Source organism: Melopsittacus undulatus, chromosome 11 (assembly GCF_012275295.1).
Source record: "Melopsittacus undulatus isolate bMelUnd1 chromosome 11, bMelUnd1.mat.Z, whole genome shotgun sequence".
In the NCBI taxonomy this organism is placed as follows: Eukaryota; Metazoa; Chordata; class Aves; order Psittaciformes; family Psittaculidae; genus Melopsittacus; species Melopsittacus undulatus.
Window position 1 is genome coordinate 15,608,745 of NC_047537.1, and position 17,856 is coordinate 15,626,600.

At 45.6% G+C, this 17,856-nt stretch overlaps 1 protein-coding gene across 1 annotated transcript; it reads right to left on the reverse strand.

The window, feature by feature from the left end:
* Nucleotides 1-5,568: 5,568 nt before the first annotated feature.
* On the reverse strand, nucleotides 5,569-12,614 carry SUMO2 (small ubiquitin like modifier 2). The gene is made up of 4 exons (XM_034067506.1): nucleotides 12,424-12,614; nucleotides 10,825-10,956; nucleotides 7,802-7,873; nucleotides 5,569-6,249 (listed from the first exon to the last, which is right to left on the reverse strand). The coding sequence occupies exons 1-4, from the start codon at nucleotides 12,442-12,444 to the stop codon at nucleotides 6,187-6,189; spliced, it is 288 nt and encodes a 95-aa protein (XP_033923397.1). The 5' UTR covers nucleotides 12,445-12,614; the 3' UTR covers nucleotides 5,569-6,186.
* Nucleotides 12,615-17,856: the final 5,242 nt, after the last annotated feature.

The following is a 17,856-nucleotide window of genomic DNA, read 5'->3' on the forward strand; positions in this document are numbered from 1 at the left end:
CCATTCTTCTAGATAATATTCCTTTATGCTTTGGTAAACGCAAGTTTTGTTTGTGCTGCTTGACTCTGATGCACAACAGGAAGCATCAAGTGTCTGAGTTATCATTACCCTTAACACAGCTCAGAGCTGAACTGCTGAAACCACACAAACAGGAGCACAGCATTTTCATTTTCTAATCTAGGATCTATAAAACAGTTCTTGTTTTGTTAATGAAAAGCCCCAACCACTATTTAGGTCCACAGGGAATTCCATCACATTTTTCCAGATGGAGATTAAAGGGAAAGTTTAAGTAGCATGACACAGTTGGTTTAATTCCATTATCCCTTAGGCTTGGCCATTATGAAGTCAAGTGATCCCTCCTTGCATACAGGTAAGCAGGTGCTCTCTCGGGAACCCGCTCAAGTATTTTGTCATCTAAATGCTTTTTATTCAAACCCACAGCATTTGACTCTTAAATGTGCACCCCTGAGACAGGCAGAGCCTTTTCTTAAAGTCAAGATGAAGAAAAACCCGTTCCCTCTGCCAAAGCCAGTTTCAACACACAGTGTTATGACTCTGAACCCTCAGCATTTCCAAGGGGACCCCACTGATGTCTCAATCTGTGCGATGGTCTGTAAAGAAAAGCTGCTTTGCTGATCAGTTACCCATAAGAGGTTTAGGAAGATGGCTACAGAAACTGGGCTTATGATTCTCCTCAGGATGATGGCATTGGACCAGAACAATCCTCAGCAGCTGTTTGACCAACTCAGACACCACAATTCCACCTGCTCTTGAAATTCAACTGTCAACAAATGCAAAAAGCATCTGGAAGTGCAAACAAAGCTCCAGGACATGCAAGGGTTAGGCAAGGAGAAATACCATTGGGTTGAGAAAAGCCTCAGCTTGGTCATCCTCCCGTGACCAAGGGCTGCTTCTTCATGCCAGTCTCTACTTACGGCACAGCCACAAGAACATTTGTTCTTTAGTTCATTTTACCAAAAATAGGGTTTGACTCAGTCTTGTCTTCTCCTACCCCCCCACTCCATTCATAGCTGAAGGTAAGAAATAAGCTTCAGCTAATAAATAATCCTTGTCACAGCTGGATTTGCAGCTGTAAAAGACCTCTGCATCTGAAGTGGTGTGCGGTGGATCCTAAAGATCCAACTGTTCCTCCTACTGAGTGGATGCAGTTTGTAGGAGCTGTAAAAGTTTCTTTGGTGCCCCTCTCCATCTTTATGAAAGTTCATAACAGTAAGCTAGTGTTTGGGAAGGAGGCTTGAATCAATGTCCAGATTCCCCTCAAAGCTGCAGAGGGTTTAGTTCTGAACAACATAAAAAGTAGAGTGAAATTCATGCTGCTGTTCCTGTCTGGGCATCCAGCATTACCAAGGCTGGCTGTATACTCCAAAGCACCGTTCCTCAGTGGAAAAAGACAAGCATCACTGGAAAGGGAAGTCAGTGTCCTGAGATGAGAGTCCTCAAAGTGCTCCATTCGTTCCAGATTGCTTAAACTGAAGTTTTCTTCATTAAGTATCCTTCAAGAGACCTTGCAAGGCATCAGATGTGCTTTAACGAGATCTATGCATGGAGCTGAAAGGGGGTGCATCTAAGGCACCAAAACCAGCACAAAATCCATCCCAAAGGGTGTCCTGTGCACCCATGTTCCCCCCGGAGAGTATTTCTTTCCTAAGAAGTAACAGTTTACTATTTCTTTGGGCTTCTACAACCTGAAGTCTTTCCACAGTGCTCCAAAGTCACCCTCCTATCAGGATTAATTGTGAAAGCCTCATGCCCTGCCCATTCCCACCACAGCTCCTCAGTAACTTGTTCTTCCTATAGCACCCATACCCTCCTTACTTCCAGGATCTGTTGCCAGTGAGCCATTTACTTCACAGTACCACCACGCTCCGAATGAAGAAACCAGGAAACCTCTTATTAAGCACCTTGAAGGCCAGCCAAAAACTGAAACCAGATCAAAATCCAGTCTTCCATCTCCTGATTATCCTTACACTTCTACATCCTAACCACCAGGGAGAACTGCTGTGCTACCTGATACCAAGTACAAAAAAGGAAAGGATTAAATTCAGGATTGAATTATTCCCTATCAGAACACATTCACTTTGGCAACCATATAGCGGCCAGAATGAACTTCAATAATCCGGAGAATTAATGACAGTGGTAACATTAAGTTATTTAAATGCTTTTAGAGTGTCTTTTAGTACTCTCAACAATCCCCTACCAGCTGATACAAGTGGACTGAGAAGAGACCACGACCTAAACCTCTAATAAAACCCTTCAATTTACTGTTCACTTTCAATTTAGTAGATGATCATCAAGGAGCATCCAGTTTTTCATTTTGAGCTCTGAAAACAAATTGCTGTTCCTTAGCAATTCCCTTCTTTCCAGCTGCCTGAAGCACAGAAAGCATTCTTTCCTTGAGCAGGTCACATGCCCGTTCATTAATGTTGCAATGACGGTCACAATAGAACCGGTATCTGACAGATGAAACGACAGCACTTACATTACACTGACTCAGAAGTAATGAAGTCAAGGTACTAGAAAGAATATTCTTGCAAGAAAATAATCTTGTTTTGACACAACCTTTGCAGGAACACTCTTATCTGTTTTGATATTGTCATGATCTTGAAGCAGCAACTATCATACTGCTACTAGAGGTGCTTTTCTTTTGTTGAGAACACCTCCATAGCCAGTACAAGAATCTCTCTCGCATCACCACTCGGAGTATTTCCTTACCCTCTTGGCAGCTCAGCATATTCTGTTTCAGACCAGCCTTGCACTCCAAAAACACCTCTGAAATCAGCATCTCAGGCTACTTCGTACTGAACAAGAGCCCTATTAAACAGGTGTCATCACCCCTGTGCAGATAAAGGGAGGTTCTGGCTTTCAGGTGTTAACTAAAGACTCCCACCACAACCAGTTGTACTTCCAGTCTGCCATTACCCCTCCCAGAAATGAAAATACCTTAACTTTACATTTCAAACACTGATACTGTCCATTCCACAACTAAAACTGTCTGAGGGACTGAAGACCCAGCATACAGTAAAGGCAAGGCCTTATCATCCACAAGAACTCACTAGAGAATTGTACCTGACTATGACTTATTCCATTCTTTCTCATTCAGAAACCAGGAGAGAAACATAACTAAACTGCATGGCAATCACTTCAGAATGTGTTATTTGAAAGCTGTGGGTAATAAGATCATTTGTCCAGGCTCTTGAGAGATCCCAACTGGTAATAAACATGAAAAACTCACCTCCCAACTAATGTGACAAGACCTCTGCACTCAGTTCCCCATTATCATCTGACACGTGGACTTCTACTAGTCTATTAGTGTATAAACCAAGCCAGGCCAAACAGTCAAGTGAACTCCAAATATTCTGTTCTGAACTGTCCACACCCCTGCACTTCACAGAACTTCCGAATCCTCCCCCCTAGCACCAGCTTTCCCAGTGAAGAGGTCTCATAGGAAACCCACTGAGGTCCCAGCAAACAGGGAGCAACAGGTAATTTCTCCAGCAACAGAGGAATGGTCCCAATGAGCACTAAGTTCTGTCCTAAGGCAAGTATTGCTAAGATGAATTCTGCAAGAATGGGTTTTAAAAGCAGGTTTTACACAGCATTTCTGCATTGCTGTGTCCACAGACACGCATCAGAATGTACAAACTCAATTTGCTGGACTAGTGCAAATTAATGTTTGAGGCTCTGGAGGAATTAAACCACTTGACAGTTTCTTGATGCCTGTCTAATAGAGGAAAAGCTCAATTCATCAGTTTCTGACTGCAGTCACTAGCTCACACCAATACCATCCAGCACTGTTAGAGCAGTTATTGCAGAAACATGAGACTCAAACCCAGGTGAATAGTAAAGAGACACGAGAAACGAGGACATTTAGGCAAATGCTGCACATAAGTTCATGACAAATGAAGTGCCCCTCTTAATTCAGGAAATTAAGACACTGTTTTTGAAAGCATGTTCAGTACCTGTCACTTGGCTTTTATGGCCTCAGGAAAGAAGAAACAGTTGGCAAAATAAAATAGGGAGTTTTGAGCTTCCCAGGCTGAAGTTGGGCTGGAAAAATGCCTGTATTTAAGGAGACCTCACCCTTTCTTCAGAAAGCAAAGCAAGTCCAAACATCTTCTTTGGCTAAACGAGATAGAGAGAGCTTTCTCCTGGAAGAAGTCTTGGCATGACATCAAGTTGAAAGAATTTTAGACACTGTTATCAGTGCCAGAGATTCTAAAGCCAACAAGTAATGTCTAACCTAGGAAAGGTGTTGAAATATATTCCACACGCACACCCCCTCTTTATTCTTCCCAAAAAGTTTTTTTCCAGGTCTGTGTGAGCTTGGATATGAAAATATTTGTTCACAAGAGGGAATTCCAACCTTGCATTATACCACAGAAGTCTCTAAGGTACATACCAGTGGAAGAAATCATCTCCTTAGCAGGAGAATTCCCTACAATGAAACCAATGGCAAATAGCAGATGTCATTCTTCCACTCCATAGTCAAAAGCAACTGCAAAAACAATGCTATTTTTCTTCTAAAAAGTAATGTAGTATCAAATGTGTTAAAATCATGACAAAAGTCAAACAGATTATTGTCCATCAGCTAAATGCACAGACCTGACACTGTGCCAGAAAGTCAGAGCCTTTCCAGATGCAGCAGGCACTGGCCTCACATATAATTGCTCCTTGAACTGACCATTACAAAAACCACCACCCACAAGTGAGCTCTACCAACAAGTTAATACCAGAAAGAGCATCAGCTCACTGCAAACACTACAAGATGTTGGAGTGTTCCCAGGACATCAGAGAATGCTTTAGGGACGCTGAGTTGACAGGTCAATCTTTCATGAACACCCATGGATTTCACTGCAACCTCTGAACTTCCCCAGGAGAAAGCTCCAGATCACCAGCCTTGTGGAAATGACTAATGAAAAACATCACTGCACCAGCTCCCCTTTGGTACCTCCAGCCTCTTCCTCTTCCAAGCAGGAAAGAGGTTATCTTTTTGCTTTACCACCATGATAGATTCCAAGCTCTTGCTTTATGCCGCCATTGCTAAATAAACCCAAAACCCAAAACTCAGGTTATTTGTGCTTCACATTTCTAAGCATCTCCCATCTGATACCACAGGAAAGTGAATGGTTAATGAAATTATTTCCTCTTTTTAGCTTAATTTTTACATCAAAAAGTATTAAAATAGTTTTAAATAAGCTACTGGAACAATACTGATATTACAACAATACTGATGCTTCTATTAAAGACTGACAAAAAGAGCTCACCGCAAAGTCCAACATTCTGCAGTTTGCCTATTGAAGCGTTTTTGCCTTAGCAGGACATCTAAAACAAGAAATCAGAAGAGAAAAACAACTTCTACTTCCAATTCAGCTACCAACTGGGAGAGCTTAAGGAAGCCTTTCATTATCCAACAGTCTTCTACCTCTGAAAGGGGAATTATACTTACTTACCCCACAGAAAGCTGAACATTGGGAAGCGTAAAGTGCTGCAGAGAAAGAAACGTAAGTGCTGAGTACTGTTACTCCAGAGAAAACTAAAGAAACATGGTTATTTTAAACAAGAAGTTTATTTAAACAACAAGACGCTTTACTTGAAGGGAAAACTATCTAAGATTTTTTTTTCCTTTTTTGTTTTTTAGAGTAATTTAACCCTACTTAGACAGAGATTGCTCTACATGTAACAGCTACGTACAAAAAAGTTATAAAATTGTCCTTGGTTTTACAACGATAAAAGAAAAAACATTGAAATTATCCAATCAAACAAGGTATGCAAGGTTCTTTTGTTGGTATTTTAAACAGTGAGAGCAAAATAACTTACTGGAATATAAAGATAAAAGGAGAAGGAGCATGCCACTAATGGAGAAAGGGGCATTTTTCACAGAACCAGTTTGTTTTTCCCACCCCATCTCCATTAAATGTTGACCAAAACATACCATTGGCCATTTAGTTAAAAAAAATATGCATTATGTCTGTGCACATACACCAGTTACTTTATGTACAATAGAAGGAATAGGAAAAAAAAAATCAAGAGAGAGAAGAGAGAAAACTCTACTGCAGTAGTCAGGATGTGGCTGAACCAAGTCTCGTTTGTCTAATTGTGAATGTGTCGCCTGTGGGAGCACAGTTCTGCAGAGGAAAGTAGCAGGTTGTTTGTGTGTTGGTTTGTTTAGTAAACTCCTCCTGTTTGCTGCTGGAACACATCAATTGTATCTTCATCCTCCATTTCCAACTGTAGCAAAAAAGAAAGACAGAGAAGGCTTTTAACTCTTCTCGGACATCTACTATAGGCTCGGTTGTTCTCCAGTTTCCTATGTTCACATTCACTTTGTATGCAGCTTAAACCAGTCCAGCCCCTCTCCCTTCTATTACCATCACTTTGTACATTTAACCTACACCACCAGAACTCAAGAGCAAAGAAATTACACAGCAAAACCAAAAAGCTAGCTGGCAACTCTTGTCCTAGAATGGATTCTAGTATATAACTTCAGGATGCATTGTAGGACTCATGTGGAAAAGATCAGCATTTGCAAATATTTTGATTCAGTTGCCTACTTTTCCATGGCATCTTCTTTTTTCTGTTTACTTCCTCATTTTACCTTAGAACACTGACACAATTCCACCTTGCTGCTGTTATTCAAATGGGTTCAGCTACAGCACTAAAGAAAACAGACTGTAAGTAAGGTCCCTAGCCCAGGCAGGCAGTAAAACCAAGCACCAGCAAGCATGATATAAAGCCCTTCATATGGTCACCCATGTAACAAACTGCCAGTGAGCACCAGCAATAATTCATAAAGGTCTCTTTTTCATCCTAATTTTTACAGGTGGTATTTCCTGGATGTTGATGTTACCTAGTGATAAAAATCTATTGGAAGATAGAAGGAGTTGCTGTAACTAATGTTATATTCCTAAACAGTCTCAATTTCTACTCCAGGAAACCAAACAGGTCTATGGCATTTACCACAGCTATATATAGACTGATCCTGAGCTTCAGCATAACATGGATGGAGAAAAAAAAAGCACCCTGTTACCTTGATTATCAGCACTAAGAGTTGAAAGGTTGCACAGATTGTGCCTGTAAGAGGCACATTCTTTGAAGCAACTGCTTAGAAAATACAGATCTATTATAAACCCTCCAACATCAAGAATCCCTTCTTTCATAACAAGTAGTTCTAGCAAAGCACATCAACCTGTATCACTTGGAAACACTGATTAAACACAGCTATGTGGAGCAGTACAGAAAAATACTCAAAAGCCACAGCAAACCATTCTGTTCTTGGAATGGCCTTGATTATACCCTGTTAGAACCCCAAAACACAAGCTTCACAGTATTCATTAATTTTATGCTGCTGAAACAGAGCTTCCAGTAACAACAGAAAATTACTTTTGTATTACAAAAGCCAGTTTGCAAACCAGACCCTGATAACATCCTGGCAACCTCTTACAAAAAAAAGAAAGCCACTGCTTCAGGAAAAGCTCAGTTCTTGACTTACCTGCTCAGAGCTGTGACTCAATAAGGTGAGAGTTTTATAACACTCACCATCTGTACACTGCACTTCCATTTCTTATTTTATTCCTGGTGATACAGACTCATTATTTAAAACACTACAGAAGTCTGAGATTCCAGTTCCAATAATCCTAAACTAGTTCAACCACAATACTAAAAAAAGATCAAGTTCAATCACTGATATATACAATTACACAAGTATTTCATATGCAAAAGAAGCATCAACACCTGCAGCAAGTATCAAATGCAGTTCTTTAGCCTTTCTTCTGCTGTTTACCTGTGCAGGTGTGTCTGATTCATTAATAGGCTGCCCATCGAACCGGAATCTGATTTGCCTCATTGACAACCCCTGCACAAAGGGAAGCAAAAAAGAGAAGTAAGTCTGGTGAAAAAGTACTCCCTAGGTTTCTCTTGAACTTGTCAGCATGATCATTAAACACCACAATATACTTTTCATATTCCCCTCATGCACTGACTTTAAGGCATTTCACTACAAATCCTTGCAATCTGTTTTGTATTAATAATTGTGTTGTGGCCAACAACTAAGAGAAGCAACAGTGCCCCCACTGACTGCAAGGTAAAATAAAGCAGTTTCTAGTGCTCACTCCAAAAGTCAGGATTTTTTATAGAGCTTTTTAATAATAATTGACTTAAAATTAGATGCAACATTTTGGGTAACAGATGTCAAACAGTAATAGTTGATATTACTTTTTGATCTTCCCCAAACCCAAAAGTATTTGTCCCATAAATGCAACCACCATCTCTTAGTCTGCAGCAGCAAAGAGCAGGCAACGGTAACTTTCTAACCTCAAATCCCTATTTACAAGAAGCCAATGGATCAAAGTTCTTCCCTGCACAGCTGAAACTTTAAAAAAGATATAGGAATTTTCTAATTCCAGAAACTACTGAATAGGATCTGAACTCATTTTAAGCATTTCTACCACACACACACTCACTTTGCTGGCCTCTTCCATCCCCAGAGGATGGCTCATTCTTGCCTGGGCCATCTCAAAAAGAACTAAAGAGCAACACTCCATTCTAGTAATAACATAAGCCTCAATTCCATGAGTTTTCAAAGGTATTCTACTGTACACCTTGTTCTGCAAAGGAAGATGAATGAAGTTTGAGGATACAACCAGAACCAAGAACCTTGTGTCTACTTTTACTACTCTACTTCTACTTCCCCAGTTCTATCTACTCTCTCTACAAGTCGAGTTGAGGTAAATCCCAACACGGTCCTGTTCTAGCACCTCTGTATTTGAAGAGCAGCCTTCATTCAGCCCTGCAAGAGCAGCTTTATCACACAAAATGTTGTTCATTATTCTTGAGATTTGTCAGGAAAAAAAAAGATTTTAAGAAAGAATGAGTAAAATTTACAGTCACAATTTAAAATTCAGAGCAAAAACCTTCTCCAACATGACTCAGACTCTGCAGTGTTCACTCAGAACATCATCTTGTTTAAGAAAACCATGTGGCAAAGTGGCATGGCAGCAACACATTTTTGCACAGCAACATTTGGTTGGAGCTGTTTTCTCTGTCATTGTGTTGCTTAAAATATATTTTTCCCATTCCAAAACTGTTGGGTTTTTTTTTCTTTTTTGCAGGCTCCTGACAACTTTATGAGCTGGATAAATGTTAGCTGAGAACATCCTCAACAATGGTACCCTGGTGAGATTAATAGCCACAAGAAATTGGCTGTTCCACAGATTAGTTTTCCCCACACGAATAGTCTTGATCTTCTAAAAGTATCAGTCAAGGTTCTACTTCCATTTTAGGTTTACTACATGCAATACATGATTTTCCTTCTTTAAAGCTGCTCAATTCTCTACTATTGCAGCTTCCACCTCTCCAAATTAGATCTGAAGTCCACAGTTTAAGGATTTTAAGACTGGATGTGCCCAGTTACAAAACCAAACTAAATCTAACTTTTAGACTAAGGCAGAACAAACACTTCTAAACAAAGTAAGCACCTCAGAAATGCAATTTGAAGACAATATCCTTTGCACACCTACTGCCTTCAGACTGAAACAAGAAATAATGTCTCCCATTATAAAGATTTATTCTTTTTCTCCTCCAGGTGACAAATGGGGAATTCAGGTGATGAGTTTACAGTCTTGCTTTTGTTTCCAAGTCACTGAAATACGAATGGTGCTTCTAAAATCACCTTTCCCAGGACTTTACAGACAACTGACCAAGACAGATCTAACTGCACTTCATGTCTGCAAAAGCAGTACACAGAAATTTACATAATCTAACAAGAGTTTGTGTGACAGAGGTAGGAAAAATGAGTTCACAGCTTCAAACACTCACTAATTTATCCCCAGAACACCCATACAAGAACAGATTCACACATTCAGTGAGAGCTGATTTGCCCTGTCTTTATTTGTATCATTACCCTGCTGAGGCAAAGGGTAAATCAAAGAGGTTTTACCGCTCTGAATGTGAATGAGAGTTTGTTTTTTCCTGGTAGCGAAACAGTCATCTCAGTATTTTATACTGAAATTATTGTATTTGATGGCATCACTGAATATTTGTGTTTAAAAAAAAACCCAAACCATCCACAGTTCCAAACACTTTTGTACAGATGGAACTTTTTAAAGGCAGGACAGTCATTAAAAAATCATGGACAGCAGAGACAGAACTTTCCTAACCACAAGCTCCAGATTAAAGTGTTAAATAGCACTGCTCTGGTACAGGTGGGTGTAAAACTTGCAACAGTTGCCTGCACTTGCAATTACACTAACAAAATCCAAGCATTTTTTGCTCCTCAGAGGATTAATCTGACAAGGCCACAAGAGAAAAAACAACCCATGCTCAGCATTAACGGCACAAGCTTCTTCTCAAGGTGGACATTTGACACCTTTAAATGCTGCAAGACCCGGTGATGTTCTCCCATCTCAATACTAAGCTAATAAAACAGAAGCCTATGACCACACCAAGATGTTACTGAGAGTTATAAAGGCACCTCTGATTACCACTCAAGTCTCTATCCTGAGTTCATACCACAGGTTTCCAACCCACCCTTTACCTACAGGTACTTATAGTCACCTCCCAAGAGCCTCCACCTATAACATAGATTTCACAAAGATAACAACAGATCTTTATTTTACCCCTTTCCTGTCACCACCCTGTCAGTCCACTCTAACAGAACAACACACACCCCACAACACAATTAGTTTCTGTTAAGCCTTTATCATTTTGAACATTTACACAGATCTAAGCCTCTACTGTCTTTATTGTGTCACCTCTGGAGATCACCTCTCCCCCAGCCCTCTCCTGATGATCACACAAGAACCGTACCTGTCGTTCACAATAGGCTTTCATTAGTTTACTAAGTGGTGTATGCCTCTTAATCTTAAACTGCACCACAGACCCATCTTGCCCTGCCACCTTCAGATTAATGTGGTCATTGTTTTCAGTCTTCACTCCTTCCTGTGGAGGAAATGAAAGAAGACAAAAAAACACACTTTTAAAAAAAAAAAAAGAAACAGGTATGAAACAAGAAGTGAACATTTCACCACAGTGCAACAGGTCATTAAAAAGGAGGAAATAAAGGGGCATTACAGCTTGAAAATCTGAGTTAGGAGACAAAACTCAGTAATTTTTGTTTGAAACTTTAAGGAAAAAAAGCCACACAAAGAACCCCCAAACCCAACTGATATTGGCTGTCACTGGTTAACATGCCAGGTAGCAATGAAAAACTAAGACAATTGTTTTACAACATATTTAAAGATAAAAAAGTAGTTATTTCTATCAAAGGCACAATAATATGCAACACCACAACCAAAGGAATAAAGTTCATTATATTACAGCTTTGGTCTCCATCACTACCAAGTGGGTTTCTTCCTACACCTCAAACTTTTTCCTACCCGTTGAAGTCCTTCTGAAGAAAACTTCAAGCTACTTTAAAAGGCCGCATGTGAAAAGGTGGCAAAACCGGACAAGAACCAAGCTTCCTCCTTCATTAAGCGCTCAGTAAAACCCCTCCTAAACCCCGAGCCCGGTCCTGTCGCTTCCACGAGAAGCCACATGCACGAAACTGCAGAGAACCGACTTCAACTCCGCTCTTCGCGTTCTGATCCGGAGGGCAAGAGAAGAGTGGCCACCACCCGGGTCCTGGCTAACGTGCTTTAGCTGTGTTTCCTCCCGGACAAGCGACCCGGGTGCGGGTCGCCGCCGCCATGTGACAGAGATGCCTCCGAACCCCGTTGAAAATGAGGGAAAAAATAACAAGAGAGCGAAAAGACGGCGGCGGGGCTGGTTCTGGTGGGGGGGTTAATTATTATTATTATTTCACTGTGGTTGTTGTTTAATTACTGCAGTGGTAAGCGAAGCTCCCCCCCCCCCCCGCGGCCAGAGCCGCCGGGCCCGGAGGCAGCACAAAAGGGGGCAGGGAGCGATGTCCGCTCGCTCCTCCCGCTGGACCGAACGGGAAGGGGCTGGCAAGTGCCCCGGCGAGAGGCTGGCTGCAAGCGGGGATGCTGCGCCGCCAACCGCGCACAGGAGGCCAGATCCGGCCCCGCGAGGAGGAGGAGGAGGAAGAAGGCAGCGGCAGCAGCCGCCTCCGGACCTGCCTCTCTCCCTGAGGGGGCGGGCGGGGAGCCCGGGTTCGCCCCCCTCAGCCCCCCTCTTCCTTCCCCGCCACCCCCCCGGGGATCCCCCGCCCGCCCCGGGAGGCTGCGGCCCCGGCCCCCCTCCCCCGACGGGGCGGGAAGCGGCTGCGGCCTGGGTGCGCAGGAAAATGGCGCGCAAAGCCGGCGCGACGGAGCCGAGGCCGCTGCGCTGGGGCCGGGCCGGGGCCGGGCACGGGCCTGGGCCTCCTCCTCCTCTTCCTCCTCCTCCTCCGGCCGCCGCCGCCTCAGGGGCGAAGGGAGGGCGGCGGGAGAGCGCCTGCCTCACCTTGGGCTTGTCTTCGGCCATGGCGAGTCAGCGATGTCCGGGCCGCTCCGAGCGCCTCACAAAGGGGGGGAAGGAACGACCGAGCGCGGCGGAGGAGAGAGAGACAGAGAGAGAGAGGGGAAGGCGGGGGGGGGGACAGGGAGCGCGCACGCACTGCCGCGGGGCCGCGCCTTGCCCCCGTGCGTGCGCGCGCCCGAAGGGCTCTCCCCCGCCCCCCTCTTGCCTTCCCCACCCCCACCCAGGCGCGGCCCCGCCGCCCATTGGGCTCCAGCGCTCTGCGGTGGGCGGGGACAAAGGGGGGGGTGGGGGGAGGGGGAGTGAGGAGGTGGGAGGGGGAGCGGGAGAGGAGGGGGAGAGAGGAGGTGGTGGCGGCGCGCGCGCGCGCGCTCCCCGCGGCCGTTACATAACGCGGGCCGGCGGGAGGCGGGGCGTGCGCGCGCCCCACGCGCTGCGTGCGCGCGCCCAGCCCCGCCCCGCCGGGCGCTCAGCGGGCCCCGCCGTGCCTGTGCGGCGGGTATTGTCCGACTCAAAATGGCCGCCGTGCCCCCCCCCCTCCCCTCAGGCACCTCAGCCCGGGGCACGCCTGGATGCGGCCTCCCCGTATACACACACACACACACACACACACACTAACACGACAGACACGGGCAGACAGACAGACACCTTCCGTGGTGCTCCCCCCTGCCTCGGCCTTCTCTTGGGCTTCCTCAAACATGAGGGGTTTCTACCCCCCAAGTCGTGCCCTCTCTGTTTCACCCCCGGCACCGCGGTTTGACAGCCACCCGCTACACCTCTGCCACCTCCCGCCTCCCCACCGAGGAGTTCCGTGCCCCAGAATAGGTGGTTTCTACAGAGGGAATGGAGCCTGCTCTGCTGTATCCCAAAAAACACAGCTTGGATATAGGGCTAACAACTGCAGCCAGGTTTACTTGAGTCCTTCAGCAAGCTGGGGACATGAGGCAGCACCTCAAAGCTCATCCTACATAAATAAGATAAACTAATGATGCAAGTGGTCTCTTCAAGTTCATTTCAATAGAGGAGAAGGGGAAGTTCTCAGCAACTCCAGGGAATTCACAGACCAGCCTTAAACCCACTGCTGCCATTTGTCCTCTGCTCCTTCACAGCACAGCGGCGCAAACAAAACGCCACAAAAAGGACCTTTGTGAATGCTTCAGGGCTGGATTTACCATTAATGGTGGGCATCAGTCCCACCCAGAGCCGCTCATGTGGGGTGAATGCATCGGCTTGCAACGCAGAGGTCATGGACACCCTGCTCCAAGTGGGACAACACCCAGGCCTGTTGAAGGGACCATCCTGGAGACACTGCGAGGTGGGAGTTGTCCAGATTAAAGCACTTGAATAGTGAGGTATCAACTGAAGAGAAACTTCCGAGCAGAGCTCATTCTGCAGACACGCTTCCGTATAAAACACAGGCCATGAAGTCTCCTTGTAGACTGGACTCCTCCCGTAGATTGTAAAGCGTTCCCTCTGCTTCAGTGCTCTAAAAGATCAAATGTCACCTAGAGCTTCATAGAACCTTTTAGTACTTTAGTCCTGAAGAGCCTGAACAAGTCACTTCTGGAATCACAGGCACTGGAAGAGCCCCATCTAAGCCAGCAAAGCAACCTGGATGCTGTTCTAACTTACGACTGCAAAGATAACTCCTTTGAGCTGTACTTCCCACTCCTACCTGTGTGATTTTCCTTACCATCAAAAGACTCTTCCAATCAGTCCAACCTGCCTGTTTTCCCTGCACTTAATGCCTCATGCTACTGCTTTTTCTATTTACTTAAACTACCAGGAGGCAAGAAGCACCTGTGACTACAGAAAACAACACCCTGCTGTACAAATCCCCCCTCAGCAGTTGAATGGTGACTCAGTCTCCTGTCATCTCCTTCCACCTTTTCTTCTAGCTCTGAAAAGCAATGGGCAATGTCACTGTGACCTTCTGAAACCCATAACCACTGCTAAGAAACAGAACTATAGGTGAGGACTAGGGAATAAATCATCTTAAAGCCCACTCAAGTCTTCTGCTTGGTACATAGCTTTCTCTAAGTGAGGCTCTGAGCATGAGGGTGCTTTGCAGAACAAAACATAAGTGCCATTTCCCAAGAGACCTTAAGTTCTATTTTTAGAGATGATGCAACATCACATAGGAGCACTGCTGGGAGGAAGGGCATCACGAGACTGATGGTGCTCCATGCTCCTGCCTTGTTTTGCTCTCCCTTCCCTCTTGGAAGACCTCTGCAGCAGGTCCGGGAGGAGGGTTTCTTTGCGGAGAAGTGGGATGAAGCTGGCCAGGGCCTGAGAGCAGCATGGAAGAACTGAATGCAGGAGTGGCACTGAGACATACATTGAGGCCAGTGTTGCAAACAGAACTTGAGACAGGAAAACACACTAGATTTTATGAGAACATACGAGATTTTGCTAGCACTGTGGAGGTTAGATGTGCTCAAAAAAGCTAAGAACCGTTTTTACCCCTGGTCTACAGAGCAGGTTTATACAAACCTCTTATTTATATGGCTTATCTTCTTATAGAGTGAAACTCACGTTATACAGGAGACTCAGTGGAGCTACCAGTACGTGCTAAAATCCGCAGAGAACTGACCAGAAGGGAGCAGCAGGGGGGAAACCACACTGGGAAATACAAAAGACCTGGTCCTGCAGGATCCAGGCTGCAGCAGAGGGGAGCAAAAGGCAAAGCTTTTTTGTCCCTCTGAGCTCCTCCTCTTCAATGCCTGGAGTTGAAGGGAAGTGAATGGGGCAGCGGCACAGTGAGCATTCCAGAGAAATTCCATCTCTGGGAAAAAAAAAGAATTCCACGTGTTGGTTCCTAAAATGTTTCCACGCCTCGTTTCCTTCTTGGACAGCAGCTTTGTAAAGGAGAAATACAACTTGTCTACATCCTGCAGAGCGTAGAGCAGCACCATTTTGTACGCCAGGAGATGAGTTTGTACAACAGAGATTCCAACATCCCCCCATTCCCCCAGAACACAGCACTCTTACCCGCAGTGAAGGATGAGCTTTCTGAAACCCCATGAGTCTCAGTTTCTCAAGCAGGTTTCTGAAGAGTTCTTCTACCCTGCAACAAGCTCCTGCCTGCCCTGCACAGCCACCACTGCCTTTGCTCAGCGGGACTGGCAACACAACGTGCTGTTACCAAAGATAACTGCTGTAGGAATGATGGATGCAGGAGCCAGTAAAGAATGGGGATTTAGCAGTGGAGTGTTGCAGTTGTATGAGGTCACAAAACGATTTAAAGTGTCTTGAATATAGTGAGCTTTCCTAAAGCATCAGTTTGAGGGCCTGTTGCCTTCTTCCAGGTGGGAGCTCAGTGAGGCAGCACTGCTAGGGCTTTTCTTAAATGGTGGATCACTGAATAAGTTCATTAGTGAGAGGAACGAGCAAAAAGTGAGGAGCATGCAGAGATGGGAAGGAGCAGAGTGAAGGAACGGAGCAGTGTGTGGTCAGGGTTTTACCACACCAAGTTATTAATGGATCCTTAAATTCAAGTCCATCCATAGGTGAGCTCCCAGAATGTCCATCAGGCTCTGGCAGTATTCACCCTGTCAGGCAGAGCAGGGAGAACATCTCCTGATCCTGAGGGACTGAACAGCACACAGCAGAGCTGCTCTTCCTGACACCTGCCAGCATATCTCCCTGATCTGCTGCCATCAATCAATGCTTCATTACAGTCCTTCTCCAACCTACAGGCAGCCCACTTAAGTCATAAAGCACATAATTTGATTACTCAACTTTATCAATGAGAGAACGTCACCTGCGACAACCTGGAGGCTCATTTACCTGAGAGTGTCTGAAGTGCATAAAGAAATAAGACAAACCAGTTATCACAAGGCAGTCAAGGCAATGAAGTGAACACAAAGACAGTGCTGATTGCCCAACTAGAGCACTGTGCACCAGAGCCACCACCGCTGAGACAACAAAATGAAGTCAGTGGGGATAGGGCAGCCCCTTCCCTATCCGGGCCCAGTTCCGAGGGGCTCTGCGCTGCCTGAGGCACCCGCTGCCTCCCTGCCATGGCGCTGGGCCCTGCACCCAGACCGGCGCCCGGAAACCCCGTGCAGCTCCAATGCTCTGGGTCAATTTCACTAGGGGAAAATCCTGCCTGACCGATTTGGTGGCCTTCTATGATGGGGCTACAGAAGTGAAGGACAGGGGTGGAGCAGTTGACGTCATCTACCTGGGCTTGTGCAAAGCGTTCGACACTGTCCCACATGACATCCTTGTCTCTAAATTGGAGAGACATCAATTTGATAGGTGGACCACTCGGTGGATAAAGAACTGGCTGGATGGCAGCACGCAAAGAGTTGTGGTCAACGGTTCAATGTCCGGCTGGAGACCAGTAACGAGTGGTGTCCCTCAGGGATCGGTGTTGGGACTGGTCTTGTTCGACATCTTTTGTCGCTGACATGGACAATGGAATTGAGTGTGCCCTCAGCAAGTTTGCCGATGACACCAAGCTGTGTGGTTCTGTTGATACGCTACAGGGAAGGAATGCCATTCAGAGGGACCTTGACACACTTGTGAGGTGGGCTGATGCCAACCTCATGAAGTTTTAACCATTACAAGTGCAAGGTCCTACACCTGGGTCTGAGCAATCCCAGGCACAGCTACAGGTTGGGCAGAGAACAGATTCAGAGCAGCCCTGCAGAGAAGGACTTGGGGGTGTTGGTCGATGAGAAAATGAACATGAGCCAGCTTCAGTGTGTGCTTGCAGCCCAGAAAGCAACCGTATCCTGGGCTGCATCAAAAGGAGCGTAACCAGCAGGTCAAAGGAGCTGATCCTGCCCCTCTGCTCTGCTCTTGTGAGACCTCACCTGGAGCATTGTGTGCAGTTCTGGTGTCCTCAGCATAAAAAGGACATGGAACTGTTAGAACAAGTCCAGAGGAGGCCACGAGGATGATCAGGGACTGGAGCACCTCCTGTATGAAGAGAGGCTGAGAAAGTTGGGGCTGTTCAGCCTGGAGAAGAGAAGCTGCGTGGAGACCTCAGAGCAGCTTCCAGTATCTGAAGGAAGGCTACAGGCATGCTGGGGAGGGACTCTTCATTAGGGACTGTAGTGATAGGACAAGGGGTAACGGGTTGAAACTTAAACAGCAGAGGTTTAGACTGGATATAAGGAAGAAATTCTTTACTGTGAGGGTGGTGAGGCACTGGAATGGGTTGCCCAGGGAAGTAGTGAATGCTCCATCCCTGGCAGTGTTCAAGGCCAGGTTGGACAGAGCCTTGGGTGCCATGGTTTAGTGTGAGGTGTCCCTGCCCATGGCAGGGGGTTGGAACTGGATGATCTCGAGGTCCTTTCCAACCCAAACCAGTCCATGATTCTACAGCCGTTGCCCGCCGGGCTCTAGAGGCCTCAGGGGAGCGCCCAACGTGAGCGGAGCCCGCCCCGCCCCGGCGGGGCCTTGGGG

What these genes read in the sequence shown, in the direction of transcription:
- SUMO2 (XM_034067506.1), bottom strand. Translation starts at nt 12,444, where the DNA reads ATGGCCGAAGACAAGCCCAAG. An exon ending in AAGCCTATTGTGAACGACAG is followed by an intron (nt 7,874 to 10,824) that starts GTACGGTTCTTG and finishes CCCTTTGTGCAG; the next exon opens with GGGTTGTCAATGAGGCAAAT. An exon ending in AATCAGACACACCTGCACAG is followed by an intron (nt 6,250 to 7,801) that starts GTAAACAGCAGA and finishes TTTTTGCTACAG; the next exon opens with TTGGAAATGGAGGATGAAGA.